This window comes from Chiloscyllium plagiosum, unplaced genomic scaffold, assembly GCF_037043375.1.
Source record: "Chiloscyllium plagiosum isolate Xiang-an unplaced genomic scaffold, Cpla_swu_hap1 HiC_scaffold_26, whole genome shotgun sequence".
NCBI classification, from domain to species: Eukaryota; Metazoa; Chordata; class Chondrichthyes; order Orectolobiformes; family Hemiscylliidae; genus Chiloscyllium; species Chiloscyllium plagiosum.
Genome location: NW_028270164.1, coordinates 19,914,802 through 19,930,876, shown reverse-complemented (window position 1 = coordinate 19,930,876; position 16,075 = coordinate 19,914,802). Strand labels below are relative to the sequence as shown.

Here is a 16,075-nt window from a genome sequence, read left to right as displayed (position 1 = left end):
CAAAGTCAACTTGGTTTCTCACCACAGATGCTGTCATACCTGCTGAGCATGTCCAGTATTTTGAATCTTTTTTACATATATAGTTAGTTCACTCTAACATGTATGTGTAACAATAGGTAGTTCTAAGTTATAATAGTCTCAAACACTAGGATCGAGGAAACATTTTTTAGCCTTCACATGTTAATTAGAAACAAAACATTGGGGCAGGTGTAGGCCATTTAGGCCTTTGAGCCTAATCTGCAATTCAATATAATCATAGCTGATCATCCAATTCTACCCTATTGTCACTTTCTCCCAGTACCTTTTGTTCCTTTTAGTTCTTTTAGCCTCAACTGATTTTGTTGGCAAAGACTTCCACAGATTCACCACTCTCTGCTAAAGAAATTTCTCTTCATAGAATCATAGAGCACAGAAGAGGCTTTTCAGCCCATTGAGTCGGCACCATCAAAAATATACTGCTGCCTACAGTAGTCCCAAGTCCCCACATCAGGTTTATAGGCTTCAATATTCTGATAATTTAAGTACTCATAAAAGTACTTTTTAAAAAGATTGTGAGGTTTCAACCTCAACAACCCTCTCAGGCAGTGCATTCCAGACCACTACCACCTTCTGGATGAAAATGATTTTCCTCAAATCCCCTTAAACTCTTGCCTTTCACTTTAAAATTATGCCTTCTTATTGACCCTTTCACTAAGGGGATCAGTTGCTTTTTAATCATCTGTCCATTCCCCTCAATCTTATACACTTCTCTGTCAGGTTCCCTTTCAACCTTTTCTGCTTCAAAAAAAAAGGACTTATCCAGCTTCTCTTCATAGCTGAAATGCTTCATCCCAGTTAACATCCTGGTGAATCCCTTCCAGTGCAATCCTTCCTATATAGTGTGGTGACCAAAACTGAACATAGTACTCTAGCTGTGACCTGATCAAAGTTCTGTTCAGCTCCAACATCTCATCCCTGCTTTCATAATCTATGCCATAAATCATAAAGGCAACATCCCAAAGTCTTCATCTACCCTACCAACCTGCCCACAGATCCTGAAGGTAAAAGGATAAGATCATCCCAGTCCTAAATGGCCATCCTGTATCTTTAGACTATGACCCCTGGTTCTGACTCCCTGATCATTGGGAATATCCTTCCTGCATTTATGTTGTATTGTCCTGTTAAAATTTTATAGCTTTCTATGAGACAATGCCTCCCCCCTGCATCACTCTAAACTCCAGTGAACATAATCCTAATTGATTCAGCATCTCTTCATACAATCAGTCTTGCCATGCCAGGAATCAGTCTGGTAAACCTTTGTAGCACTCCCTACATTAACAGGGGATCCCTGCTCAGATAAGGAGGCCAAAACTGCACACAACATTCCAGATGTGGTCTCAGCAAGGCCCTGTACAATTACAACAAGACAGCTTTCCTCCTGTATTTGAATCCTCTTGCTTTGAAGGTTAACATACCACTTGCCTTCTTCACTGCCTGCTGCACCTAAATGCTTACTTTCAGCAACTGATGTATGAGGGTCCCCACATCTTGATACTCCTTTCCCTTTCTCCAATTATTGACATTCAGATAATAGTCCTGTTTTTCTTAAGTGGTTAATTCTACATTGTTCCACATTATACTTTTTCTTCCATGAATTTGCTCACACACTAAAGTTGTTCAAATCCACTGAGGCATCTTTGCATCCTCCTTTCAGTTTACCCTCCCATCCAGTTTAATGTTGTCTGCAAACTTGGAATATTGCAATCTTACCTCTTTCCCCAACACTGAAAAGTTTGTAGTGGATGCCCAGGCCCCCCATTTTGGTGCAAATAAGTGGATTAGTCCAGTCAGAAAAAAAAAGAATCAAAGACCTTCCAAATTTCATGGATGAAAGGGTCAGTAGGTGTTGCTACGTAACAACACAATCCATGTAGAAGGTGAACATGGAGAATCCCATAGGTATAAAAATTCCATCATTACTATTAAATAAAATTAGTGAAGTAAAACAGCTTAGAAAACAGCTCCTCACTACTTACTGATAAGCAATTAAGCCCTGCTTCTCCTCTTTTTACAAATTCACCTAAAATGAACAGGCATCAGATTGCTTTTCGCGAATTAAATTCTAAATGAAACGCCATTCAGTCTCAAGCTGTGACCTCTGGTTCCACCATTCAAGTTAAGATGATCTTGTCATGGTCTGAATGATCTAAATCTTTGAATGTCCAAAAAAATAGAAAGCAAACCGTCCTTTCCATGAAAAATCTGCCAGTTTACATAACTGCTTCTCATACTACAATCCCAAGAATCATTCAAATGTTCTCTTCGGTTTTCATTTCAATTTTTGTACTAGTTTCCCTATGTCACACTTTCTAGTCACAGGACACCCACCACCATTTCTCCTCTCCTGACAGGTGACTGAGGCTTGAGACACTCTGCCATGCTCACTTTTCTAAATGCCACTTTATTCACAGAATGCCACTCTTTATTTTTCCTTCGATAACATTTTCCTGCTTTTGTCCCTCTTGCTTCCCCTGATACTTCTGAAAAAAAATGATTTTGAAGATTTTCTTACCACAAAGGATCAACTTATAGTTTCATAAATAATTCACAGAACCCATTACTCTATTTGTGTAAGTGGCTCTAGCTCAGTGCCTAATCTTACAACGCTGTCACTTCATTTATCTAATACTAATAAAAGTTGCACTGCAAAACCATGTTCCTAAACTGGATTTGACATACTAACGGTATATTTAAAAAACTAATTTTAAACATTAAATCCACAACATAGGGGGTGTCATCATGGTGTAATGCATTCAAACATCAAAATATGTTGTGTCTGACTGCTGGGCTCATGGACACGATGCTTTGGAGGGCTTTTGGTCCTAGATTAAATGTTCAAGTCAGATCCACAAATTTACAATTTGTATATTCCAATATTGCTAAAAATAATTTTAATTTTGTATCTTGTATTATGTAATCAGATTAGTCAAACAAATGAGACATGTTTGGCAGTAAAAGAACGTGATATCACCGGGAGACTCCAAGCACCTTTAGAACATATTCATTACAGAAGTAACCATTTATAGACAGTAATTTACAAAAGGCCATAGATACACTATTCAAATAGTCAGTCAATACTCCATTGTCCCAGGTCAAAGAAGAGCAGAGAGTGGCTTTTAAGAGTCAAAACAGAAATCACTGGAAAAACTCAGCAAGTCTGCCAGCATCCATGTAGAGAAATCAGAGTTAACATTTCAGGCCACTCGACCGGAAACATTCACTGATTTCTCTCCACAGGTCCTGCCAAACCTGCTAAGGTCTTTGAGCAATTTCTGTTTTTGTCTCGGATTTACAGCATCCACAGTTCTTTTAGTTGTGACTTTAATATGGTGCCCGAGAGCAATTTTAATATTTAATATTTGTCTATATTGGTGAATGTTACAAGAATCAAAGCATGTAAGTATTGACTCTGGAACAATGATTGACACTGAAGATAAAATAAATTATGAAATTACTGAAGGATTTTAGAAATCTAAAACGAGGGTTTGAATAATATATTTCAACAAACTTGCAAATAAACGCATTGAGTTCTAAACTTCAAAAATATGTAAGTTGGAAAACATTCTTGGAGGCCAATGTTATTTTTACTTTGGCAATTGTCAATGGCAAGAATTGAATACATCAGGATACCTGACCTCTCCCAGTAGACCAACACTTTCTCAAAATTACAATGGAGAATTAGTTTGGCTCTTGCTACTGTGATTTATCTCCGTACAATGATTGGGTGTGAAATGCTGTGCAAACATACAAAGGAATAATCTCTGTGGGTGCAGTGTTCTCACTTTTTTAAATCATCAGTTTTATTTCAAAGCAATTACAACTGAGATAAATAAGAATATTTGTGCCATTGTGGGTGAAACATTAAATTCCAACATTGTAATTCTAGTTGCCTTCCAAAGCATTTTCTAGACTTTCTTATTCTAGTATTTCCATTCATTTCCTTTGCACTCCGATCAGCAAGTTTCAGCTTTTGTTTAAATGCAGTGCTTTTACGACTAACTTTAGAATCAATTTCCTCTACTAAATATAAATGGTTATTCCTGATTTGATATATCTGCCCCATCTCATGCTTCAAGTCATTCACTTTAATCCAATTTGATTTTCCAAAAGCTGCTGTCTCAAACTTCTTCACTGTTAATATTTCAAGGGCAGCACCTGTTTAGGCATTGCATAGAAACTTTCCTTCAGCATCACACACACCATACAAATTTGATATATCATTTTTGAATGTTGCTGAGAGTATCTAATATGTTTAGAAAGTATGATAACAATGCTAAACTCTCACTGAAGCCTTGGACAATCACCACCATCACAATCTAGGTGACCAGCTTTATTTCAGGAATACAAGATTGTACAATGAAGAAATCATAGACAAAAAAACTACAATAAATATAGTAGTCAGAAAAACATTACCCCCTTAACAGAGCATAAATATTAATCGGTCAACTGGTTCTGGTCAACTAATCTGTAGCATTTGCAAGTTGCGTTGAAAATGGTCTATCCTCCAACTTCCAAACCAAATCACAGCACTTTGGCCATGTTTCTAGAACTTAATCTTTTGTCCCCTGTTTTAGTTTTCCATGAGCCAGAATTATTACCAGTACGAAAAATAACTTTGTTCGTTTATTTGGAGTTTGTTTTCCTCAACATTACGAAACAAAAACAAATCACTCCATTACTTAAAGTTTAAAATTTATCCTCAGCAAACTAAAAGTTAATGTCACACCTAACTAACTTCTTTTTCAATACTCAAATCAACACCTCCTTACATACTCTTTCTGATCAGACTTCACTTATTGAATGAGATCGATAAGAGAGGTCATCTGTCCAAAGGACCACTATAATGCAATCCTAATCAGTCAAGAAATGCCATTGCTAAATAGTCCCTCGAGTGGTCAAAGAGCTTGACTATCGTTCCGAGATTATAATTATGTCAAACTTTGCAATATGTCCTTTAGAGTTATACAGTTATACTGAATTTCATAATGTATAAACAAGTCAAACTGGTTGATCACATACATCTAAGTAGAAAGAAGAATGATGTGAAGGTGCCGGTGTTGAATTGGGGTGGACAAGGTCAGAAGGAACACGACAACAGGTTTTGATCCAACGGATTTATTTGAAATCACAAACTCCAAAAGCTTATGATTTCAAATAAACCTGTTGGATTATAACCTGGTATCATGCAACTTCTGACCTTATAAAGAAGTAGTGATTATGGCAATAGGAAGTGAAAAATGACAGTACATTCTTTGTGCTACATTGATGAAGAAGTGGCTATAGTTTTCAAAAAGCAAAACAGTGTACTGAGATTTAATCTGTTCCAATTCAGTCATTTTCAGTTGTCATGTGGTGAGTTGCCATATTTTGAAAATGAATCCAAAAAGGAAAACCAAAATTTACTTCAATGTGTAGAAACAATTAAATTGATTACATGTAACATTTAAAATAACAAGCTTCATTCTATGGACTTTAAATCTGCCTTTTGTCAAATTTCAACTATATTTGTTGAGTGGAATAACCGAATTTATGATTTTTTTCTTGGTTTATGAATTGTAAGAGTTCAGGAAATAGCATCCCACCACCATATATCTATTCATTTTAAAGAGGAAAGCTGCAAGCATTTAACTTTTATTACAACAGTTCCCAAGGCAAAACGAAGGTCAAACAGAAGAATGTGGACAGATGATGTCCTTCCAATTGAATATTCAAAAGTCAGCCTGCTAAATGCCCTATGAAAATTAATCTTTTCTCCTCCCCCCCGCAACAAGTCACTTTTCAATCAGCATATTTTGTGCATGGAAACGGAAATATGTAATAACCTTGCCAAATTTCACATCATCTCATAGGACAGTTCAACTCTTATTCCAGATGTGAAGGACTCGGAAACTCTACAAATCATATTTGTCGAAAAGAGGCTCTTCTTATAGTGCTCAAAATCTGATGGTGTATATCTTTAAGCAGATTCTAGATTTGCATTTCCCTTTATTCAATTTTCTTTTAAATCTTTGCAACTAGTTGTTGAAACATCAACATTACACAGCTACCAAAATATCTGAACTTCCTAAATAAATATGTTAAACATTCAATTGAAGAAAGCTAAATCACCCGTTACATTTACTTTGATAGTGAGCATCTGGTCATTTACCTCTGTTAAACAAAGAACAAAAATGTATTGAGCTTAGTTATATTCATTTTTTTAAACTATCTGCATTATTTCATTGGTGGGGACTCCATGAACACAGCTCTTGCACCAGGCTAGATCATTCTCACCACTGAAATCTATCACGTTATTGGGTGGAATCTTCCCAACAACTGAACAATATGGGCAAAAATATCAGACAAGAAAAACAAACATTCTGATTTTTCACCAAAGTTTTAACAGAGAGACAATAAATGTGTGAGTGAGTGCAAGAAACCTATTTACAGGCATTAGCATCTCATTCTTAACTAATCTCAACTCATTTATATACAGTTTGTTATTTACCCAGGCAGTGGATAGAAACTAGATGGTAATACCATCGACCCTTGCAGACGAGGATGACTTTTGCCACTTTCATGGTGAATATGTAGGTGGTTGCAGCTACCACAGGCTCGGTTACACTTGGGGCAGGTGATGGCCATGGGAAAGGGTGGGTTGCATATTGGTGTGGCAGCACACTCCCTTTGCTGTTTTCACCTGGCTTCAATTTCTTTCCTAATGGCAAGTCTCAAGCTGCTCGACGCCTTCCCAGATGCTCCTTCTCTTCTTTGAATAGTCTTAGACCTGCAATTCCCAGGTGTCTGTGGGAATTCCCAATATGACAGTCTGAACAGTAGCTCCGGTTTGCTGTTGCTACTCTGCGCATCCATCTTGCGCAGCATTCCCCAACATGTCAAGATAATTTCCATTGGCAACAACTACCTGCATTCTTTGTCACATGCTTTACCACATTATCATGGCACATTTCAGGGCCACACAAAACACAGTTCAGCATTTCAATACTGCATGCTTGGAGTTCACCCGCTGCTTTCATTGTAATGTGACTGCAAGGTCACATTGTGTGCAGAGACAGGCACCCATCAGAGCAGGGTGCATCTCAGAGCTCTTCGCACTCACTCTTTTTGCACTTACTTTGAAGCTCACAGCATCTTTGCCTTATTCAGCACTTACTATTGTCCCTTGCCTTTTAACACAGAAAAGGCAAGGCAGCCTGTGAGTGGATGTATAGCTGTATGCACATTGCTAAGTCAACATCACACCAACAGAATATGCCAGCAGCTTATGGAGCAAACTGCTTGAGCCACAATCAAACGGCAATGTGTCAAAGTCTCAGGACAGCAGTCCTCAATTAAGCCCAGGGAGACAGCCTTCAGTCAGAAGGTTCCACCGCAATCAAAGCCATTATCCAATCTCAGAATAGGGGCTTGAGCATGGTCAACCTGCTACTTGAGTATTCAGAGTCAGGAGTTCAATTTAATTACAGGATGGGAGTGGACCAAGGTCAGTCCTGCAGATTCAATGAAACCAGTAAGGGAGAGCTGCAGATAGATCAGTTACCAGTCAGGACCGTAATTCTGAAGGGTTGGTGAGGGAAGTGGGCCACATTCAATCCTGTTGACCGACAGTCAAGGCAAGGTACTGACAATCACCACAATAGGAATGAGTGAGTGTAGCAGGTGATCTTAGAAGAGTCACACATGGGCTAAAATGCATATAAAGATAATCAAAGGCTTCATAGATCATAGTATGATGCAAAGCTCATCCCCTTTCCCTTCAACTTCAAGTATTCACCATCAGGCTCTTCTAGGCTGCTGCCTTTACTTTTGGTGTTGAGGGATGGCAATGGTCAGTAATCCTGCTGCACTTAACCTCAATGTATTTGTGCAGCATTACTTGTGCTACAATCATTGAATAAAGGCGAACTATGTCAAAATTTCCACATTCAGTGATACCATGAGCCGCATTGTCAGAGTCCTACATATCCCACTGCATTGAGAGATGCAAATACTTCGTTCAATAAAGGAAATCAAACCAAATTATGAAGGACCAGTTCGGTTTCTGATATTCCCCAGAGTCATACAGATGTACAGCATGGAAACAGACTCTTTGGTCAAACTCGTCCATGCTGACCAGATATCCCAACCAAACTAGTCCCACCTGCCAGCACCCAACCCATATCCCTCCAAATCCTTCCTGTTCATACATCCATCGAGATGCCTTTTAAATGTTGCAATTGTACTAGCCTCCACCACTTCCTCTGGCAGCCCATTCCACACACGCACCACCCTCTGCATGAAAAGGTGGCCCCTTAGGTCTCTTTTATATCTTTTCCCTCTCACCCTAAACCTATGCCCTCTAGTTCTGGACTCCAACACCCCAGGGAAAAAGACCTTGTCTATTTACCCTATCCATGCTCCTCATGATTTTATAAGCCTCTATAAGGTCACCCCTCAGCCTCCACACTCCAGGGAAAACAGCCCTCACCTATTCAACATCTCCTATAGCTCAAATCCTCCAACCCTGGCAACATTCTTTTCAATCTTTTCTGAACCCTTTCAAGTTTCACAACATCCTTCCAATAGGAAGGAGACCAGAATTGCACATAGTATTCCAAACGTGGCCTAATTAGTGTCCTGTACAGCCGCAACATGACCTCCTAACTCCTGCACTCAATACTTCGTTCAATAAAGGAAATCAAACCAAATTGCCTTTTTCATTATCCTATCTACCTGCAACTCCACTTTCAAAGAGCTATGAATCTGCACTCCAAGGTCTCTTTGTTCAGCAACACTCCCTAGGACTTTACCAATAAGTGTACAAGTCCTGCTAAGTTTTGCTTTCCCAAAATGCAACACCTCATGTTTATCTAAATTAAACTTCATCTGCCACTCTTCAGCCCATTGGCCCATCTGATCAAGATCCTGTTATAATCAGAGATAACCTTCTTCGCTGTCCACTTCGCTGTCCAATTTTGATGTCATCTGCAAACTTACTATCTAGACCTCTTATGCTCACATCCAAATCATTTATGTAAAATGACAAAAAGTAGAGGGCCCAGCACCAATCCTTGTGGCACTCCAGGCCTCCAGTCTGAAAAACAACCCTCCACCACCACCCTCTGTCTTCTACCTTTGAGCCAATTCTGTAGACGTAGTCCAATGACACTCATCATCACTGTGGCCGATATACACCCATGGTGCAGAGAAACGAGGAGAAATAAATGTATTAGCAAGAACCAGCAGCAACTTTTGGAAGATACCAAACAGTCTCCATATTAAAAAGGGGTTGCAGTAGAAAGTCCAGTCAGGATGCAGAGAAGGTATCAGACATGCAAAGTCTATTATTCTCAATGCTATTTCCTCCTCATGAGCAAGGTGAATTGATGTCACAGACTAAGATGTCCCAGAACATCATCACAGAATTGTGCCACCTATTTGAGTGGGATTTTTGAACTGAAGGGATGGGTAGCCATCTTACTCCAGCATGCATTAAGGTTGAAGCTGTGCTAAATCTTTACATAACTGGTTCTTTTTAGATTACTTAGAGTGTGGAAACAGGCCCTTCGGCCCAACAAGTCCACACCGCCCCGCCGAAGCACAACCCACCCATACCCCTACATGTACCCCTTACCTAACACTACAGGCAATTTAGCATGGCCAATTCACCTGACCTGCACATCTTTGGACTGTGGGAGGAAACCAGAGCACCCGGAGGAAACCCACGCAGACACGGGGAGAACGTGCAAACTCCACACAGACAGTCGCCTGAGGCGGGAATTGAACCCGGGTCTCTGGCGCTGTGAGGCAGCAGTGCTAACCATTGTGCCACCGTACCGCCCACAGCACAGTTGTTTCCAAGAATCTACTAGGGAGCTGTGTGGGATCTCTATTCCAAATTCTCTGGAATTTTCAAAATAAATGATTAAATCTGAAAATCAATTCGGATTTTTTTTAGTAAGTGACTTGTTTTAAAATTTCTCCTTTTGTCTGGTTTTACATCTTTTAATTAATGAGTGATAGGAGTTTACTTTACTCCCTAGTTGCGAATAACCAGATGAGCCACTTAGACTTTTAGACCCATTCTAAAAATATCACTCAGAATCCCAAACTTACCTGAAATCGGTCTGCAAACTCGACTATTGCCATTTATTACCATACTTTATTAATTATTTTCTAGAGATTAACATTCTAAGTAGGTGAATTCTTTAATATGAAACTAGCCTTCTTAGTCGTTATCTTGTTTCTCAGGATTAAACTGGACAGTAATTAATGGTATTAAAATGAGTCGAAATCAATCAAGTTTAAATGGAACAGAACTTGTTGTGAAATGAGTCATATGTCATTGCATGTACTGCTGCATTCAGAAACACTTAATACATTATCCATAAACAACAAATAACACTTCTGAAAACAGAAATGCTCACTGTTTTGAACATACTATAAAGTTGTTCTGGCCATACAGACCAAAAACAGTGTTGCCATGTTTCCCTGATTTATGTAATCAACAAGACAAAATTTCTACAGTTATTAGAGTGAGAAATTTGTCCTTTAGCCAACAAACAAAAAAAAGTCAATTAGCATGATGGAAATCCAGTAGTATTTTACCACGCTAAATTCTTTTGATTAAACTATTGTTTCTTAAATTTCAAACGCCCTCTGCATTTCCTACAGTCAATTGGTGAGACAGATAGACACTCATTGGATTTTACATGGACAGGAGAGTTCAGAAGCTTGCTCCACACAGCAGGCTAGTCATCAAGATCTGTGATTACCCCCTTAGCAATACAACAACGAATGGAGAATGTTCACATAATAATTTGTAATGGTAAATGTCAACAGAAATGCACAACCAAAACATGTAACAATAGTAATATTTCTGGACATGAAGCAGAACACTCCAAGGCTTTCCAAAGTGGAGGCTGGGATCCCAAGTGGGGTTGCAAGTTCAGAGGCAGCTCTTCTTCCCTCCCCTCTCACTCTTGCAGTTTTCCTGCCTTTTCTCCCTTGCTGTCATACATCTTTCCAAATCCAACCTGCACTCACGGGGTCACCGTGGGAAGAAGCTGACCATAACCTGTTTGGAACTCAAAGTCCACTGAAAACCCATACTATTGTGCTTGTGACGGGACTGGGTTTCCACACGGTTTGATTTACCTTTTCGAAATCAGATGTGTGCTCTTTGAGCTGAACAAAGAGCTCGCAATTGTATTGTTACGACGGGCATATTTCATTAAAACACAGTTTCCCCCACCCCCCCCCAGATTTCTACGTGATACGGTGGGTCGAAGCAGAAGAGGGGTTTCTGCATTGGTGACTTGTGATGAAGAAAATGAAATCAAAATCGGGGTAACTCAGATGACAAACCAGCAAATAGTTTCACACCCAAACAAGCAGCGGCGTGGGAACGGTGTCAGCATGTTTACGGTTGGATTTCATTGATCCACAATAACAAACCCAAAAACCGTCACCTGTCAGAGTAGTTAGTGAAGTCTACGTTTAGCAAAAATGCAATGTCGATTTTAGTCCAATCCATATATTAGCCGTGGAATTACAATTGCAAGGAACTCACTTTTACACCTGGCAGCTTCATTGCACAAGGGGATCTGCTGGCCACAATAATCGCACCAAGTGTACACGGAACATCGAACGAAGCAATGCCCCTCTCCCTTCTCCTCCGGGACTCTGGGATCCTCCGTTTGGTGGAAGATGGTCCGGACATCTCGAGGTCGATGGGCTCCCTGCTTCACCCTGACCCGGCGGCCCTGCGCCATCCCTCCTCCTCCCGCTCCTGCACCACCGCCAACTCCTCCACCTGCTTTGGCCATCTTGACCAGACCGGGAGTAGCCGAGTGCGCCGGCATCTCACTGCAGTTGCCCCCGAGCAGGACGCAGCGCAGGATGAGCTCCCCGGACCGCATGTCACCGGACAGGCGTCTCGGTAGCCCCGGCCTCTGGCGGCGGGGGGTTAAATCCTCCGGCTGCTGCTGGGCGAAGTGCGCGCTACCCAGCGGCGGTGCTGCCGCCGACTGCGCGGCTGACGCTATGGGCATGATGATAATGAACCGGCGCAGACAAACGCTCTCGCGCAGGGCTCCTGCGTGTGACAGTTGGAGGCGTTCAGCGCGAGCCGCCACCTTTTAAAGAGCCGCGCGTGCTTTCCCCCCAACCCTCCCATGAGCCCCGCCTCCTCGCCACTCCGCAGTGGACAAGCCGCGGCTTCAACGGGGAAGCTTGCTCCATTCAGGCAGAGCACGTCGTCACCCGGGATTTTGTTTGGAAACCCCCGCTCCCGCCGCTTCCACCCACCTCGCCTGAAAGGACGGTGCTTTTCTTTTCTCTTTGTTGTAATTGTACTAACTCCAGAATTCAGGGAAATCTGCCTGTCAACCCTGACTCAGAATCACACAACTGTCATGTTGCGGATGGAGGCTAGTTGGGTCCATTTGCTGGAAGACCAAAAGACGTAGATGCAGAAGGAGGCCTTTCAGCCCACCTCTCTGCTCTGCCATTCATGAGATCATAACTGATCTGATAACCCTCAACTCCACTTTCCTCACAACCCTTTTATTCTCTTACTGATTAGAAATCTGTCCATTCTCAGCTTTCAATATACTTAATGAGGTGAAAATGTGTTGCTGGAAAAGCACAGCAGGTCAGGCAGCATCCAGGGAACAGGAGAATCGACATTTTGGGAATGAGCCCTTCTTCAGGAATGAGGAAAGTGTGCCCAGCAGGCTAAGATAAAAGGTAGGGAGGAGGGACTTGGGGGAGGGGCGTTGGAAATGCGATAGGTGGAAGGAGGTTAAGGTGAGGGTGATAGGCCGGAGTGGGGTGGGGGCGGAGAGGTCAGGAAGAAGATTGAAGGTCAAGAAGGTGGTGCTGAGTCCGAAGGTTGGGACTGAGACAAGGTGGGGGGAGGGGGAATGAGGAAACTGGAGAAATCTGAGTTCATCCCTTGTGGTTGGAGGGTTCCTAGGCGGAAGATGAGGCGCTCTTCCTCCAACCATCGTGTTGCTATGGTCTGGCGATGGAGGAGTCCAAGGACCTGCATATCCTTGGTGGAGTGGGAGGGGGAGTTGAAGTGTTGAGCCATGGGGTGGTTGGGTTGGTTGGTCCAGGTGTCCCAAAGGTGTTCTCTGAAACATTCTGCAAGTAGGCGGTCTGTCTCCCCAATATAGAGGAGGCCACATCGGGTGCAGTGGATGCAGTAAATGATGTGTGTGGAGGTGCAGGTGAATTTGTGGCGGATATGGAAGGATCCCTTGGGGCCTTGGAGGGAACTAAGGGGGGAGGTGTGGGCACAAGTTTTGCATATCTTGCGGTTGCGGGGAAGGTGCCTGGAGTGGAGGTTGGGTTGGTGGGGGGTGTGGACCTGACGAGGGAGTCACGCAGGGAGTGGTCTTTACGGAACGCTGATAGGGGAGGAGAGGGAAATGACGGAAATGATAGGGGAGGGGTGGTGGGGTCCGTTTGGAGGGGGCGGAAATGACGACGGATGATATGACATATATGGAGGTTGGTGGGGTGGTAGGTGAGGACCAGTGGGATTCTGTCCTGGTGACGATTGGAGGGGCGGCGCTCAAGGGCGGAGGAGCGGGAAGTGGAGGAGATGTGGTGGAGAGCATCGTCGATCACGTCTGTGGGGAAATTGCGGTCTTTGAAGAAGGAGGCCATCTGGGTTGTACGGTATTGGAACTGGTACAACTGGTCCTCCTGGGAGCAGATGTTGCAGGGACCAAGGAATTGGGAGTATGGGATTGCGTTTTTACAGGGGGAGGAGGTGTAGTCTAGGTAGCTGTGGGAGTCGGTCGGTTTATAGTAAATGTCCATGTTGGTTTGGTCGCGCGAGATAGAAATGGAGAGGTCTAGGAAGGGGAGGGAGGAGTCTGAGACGGTCCAGGTAAATTTGAGGTAGGGGTGGAAGGTGTTGGTAAAATGGATGAACTGTTCAACCTCCTCGTGGGAGCATGAGGCATCGCCGATACAGTCATCGATGTAGCAGAGGAAAAGGTGGGAGGTGATGCCAGTGTAGCTGCGGAAGATGGACTGTTTCACATATCCTACGAAGAGGCAGGCATAGCTGGGGCCCATGCGGGTGCCCATGTCTACTCCTTTGGTTTGGAGGAAGTGGGAGGATTGGAAAGAGAAGTTGTTCAGGGTGAGGATCAGTTCAGTCAGTCGAAGGAGGGTGTCAGTGGAAGGGTACTGGTTGGTACGGTGGGAAAGGAAGAAGCGGAGGGCTTTGAGTCCTTCGTGATGGGGGATGGAGATGTACAGGGACTGGATCTCCATGGTGAAGATAAGGCGTTGAGGACCGGGGAAGCGAAAATCAGGGAGGAGGTGGAGGGCGTGGGTGGTGTCCCGAACGTAGGTGTGGAATTCTTGGACTAAGGGGGACAGGACCATGTCGAGGTATGCAGAGATGAGTTCGGTGGGGCAGGAGCAGGCTGAGTCAATGGGTCGGCCGGGGCAGTCAGGTTTGTGGATTTTGAGCAGGAGGTACAAACAGGTGGTGTGGGGTTGTAGACTATGAGGTTGGAGGCAGTGGATGGGAGATCCCCTGAGGTGATGAGGTTATGGATGGTCTGGGAGATGATGGTTTGGTGGTGGGAGGTAGGGTCATGGTCAAGGGGGTAGTAGGAGGAGGTGTCCGCGAGCTGGCATTTAGCCTCAGCGGTGTAAAGGTCGGTGCGCCAAACTACTACCGCGCCTCCTTGTCTGCCGGTTTGATAGTGAGTTTGGGGTTGGAACGGAGGGAGTGGAGGGTTGCACGTTCCGAGGGTGAGAGGTTGGAGTGGGTGAGAGGGGTGGAGAGGTTGAGGTGGTTAATGTCGCGGCAGCAGTTGGCTATGAAGAGATCGAGGGCAGGTAAGAGGCCAGCACAGGGTGTCCAGGTGAATGGGGTGTGGTGGAGGCGGGAAAAGGGGTTGTCAGAAGGTGGGCGAGAATCCTGGTTGAAGAAGTAGGCGCAGAGGCGAAGGCGGCGGAAAAATTGTTTGATGTCTCGCCGCGTGTTGAACTCGTTAATCCGAGAGCGTAGGGGAATGAAGGTGAGGCCTCTGCTGAGGACTGATCTTTCATCCTCAGAGAGGGGTAGTTCTGGGGGGATGGTGAAAACTCGGCAGGGCTGGGAGCTAGGACCTGGTGTGGGACTGGAGCTGGGAGTGGGGGCGGGGACGGAGATCGGCGTGGGGGCAGGATTAGGCATGTGAACGGAGATCGGCATAGGGCGGGGTTAGGTGTGTGGACGGAGATCGGCGTGGGGGCGGGATTAGGCATAGTGACGGAGATCGGCGTGGGGGCGGGGCTAGGCGAGGTGACGGAGATCGGCGTGGGGGCGGAAACGCATGCGCCGTGGTCGTTGTGCAGGTTAGTGATGTCACTGGGGACGGAGGTGGCTGCGGCGACAGCAACCCAGGGTTTGGAAGTGGCTGTGGCGACGACAGAAACGGTGTTATTCCCGATAGCCGGTACAACCAAGATGGCCTCCTTCTTCAAAGACCGCAATTTCCCCACAAACATGATCGACGATGCTCTCCACCGCATCTCCTCCACTTCCCGCTCCTCTGTCCTTGAGCGCCGCCCCTCCACTCCGGCCTATCACCCTCACCTTAACCTCCTTCCACCTATCGCATTTCCAATGCCCCTCCCCAAGTCCCTCCTCCCTACCTTTTATCTTAGCCTGCTGGGCACACTTTCCTCATTCCTGAAGAAGGGCTCATGCCCGAAACGTAGATTTTCCTGCTCCTTGGATGCTGTTGACCTGCTGCGCTTTTCCAGCAACACATTTTCAGCAATATACTTAATGACCCAACCTCAATAAGCCTTCTTTGGTAAAGAGCTCCTCAGATTCACTACTCTCAGAGACAACATTTCTCATCTGTCCTAGATGGACCAGGTTCTGAGATTATGCCTGTTCCTAAACTCTCTTAGAAGGAGAAACAATGTTTCTGTGTCTGCCCTGTCAGGTCCGCTAAAAACCTTATATTTTTCAATAGGTCGCCTCTCATTCGCTACACTTCAATGAGTATAGGCTCACCCTAAAACTACTGGT

At 43.9% G+C, this 16,075-nt stretch overlaps 1 protein-coding gene across 1 annotated transcript in view; it reads right to left on the bottom strand.

Moving 5' to 3' along the window:
* Positions 1-12,096, bottom strand: part of rassf5 (Ras association domain family member 5) — a 128,263-nt gene extending 116,167 nt beyond the window's left edge. The window contains exon 1 of the mRNA XM_043716600.2: positions 11,591-12,096. Within this exon, the coding sequence (XP_043572535.2) occupies positions 11,591-12,071 (481 nt within the window). The 5' untranslated portion in view covers positions 12,072-12,096. The remainder of the gene's footprint in view (positions 1-11,590) is intronic.
* Between the last annotated feature and the right edge of the window lie 3,979 nt (positions 12,097-16,075).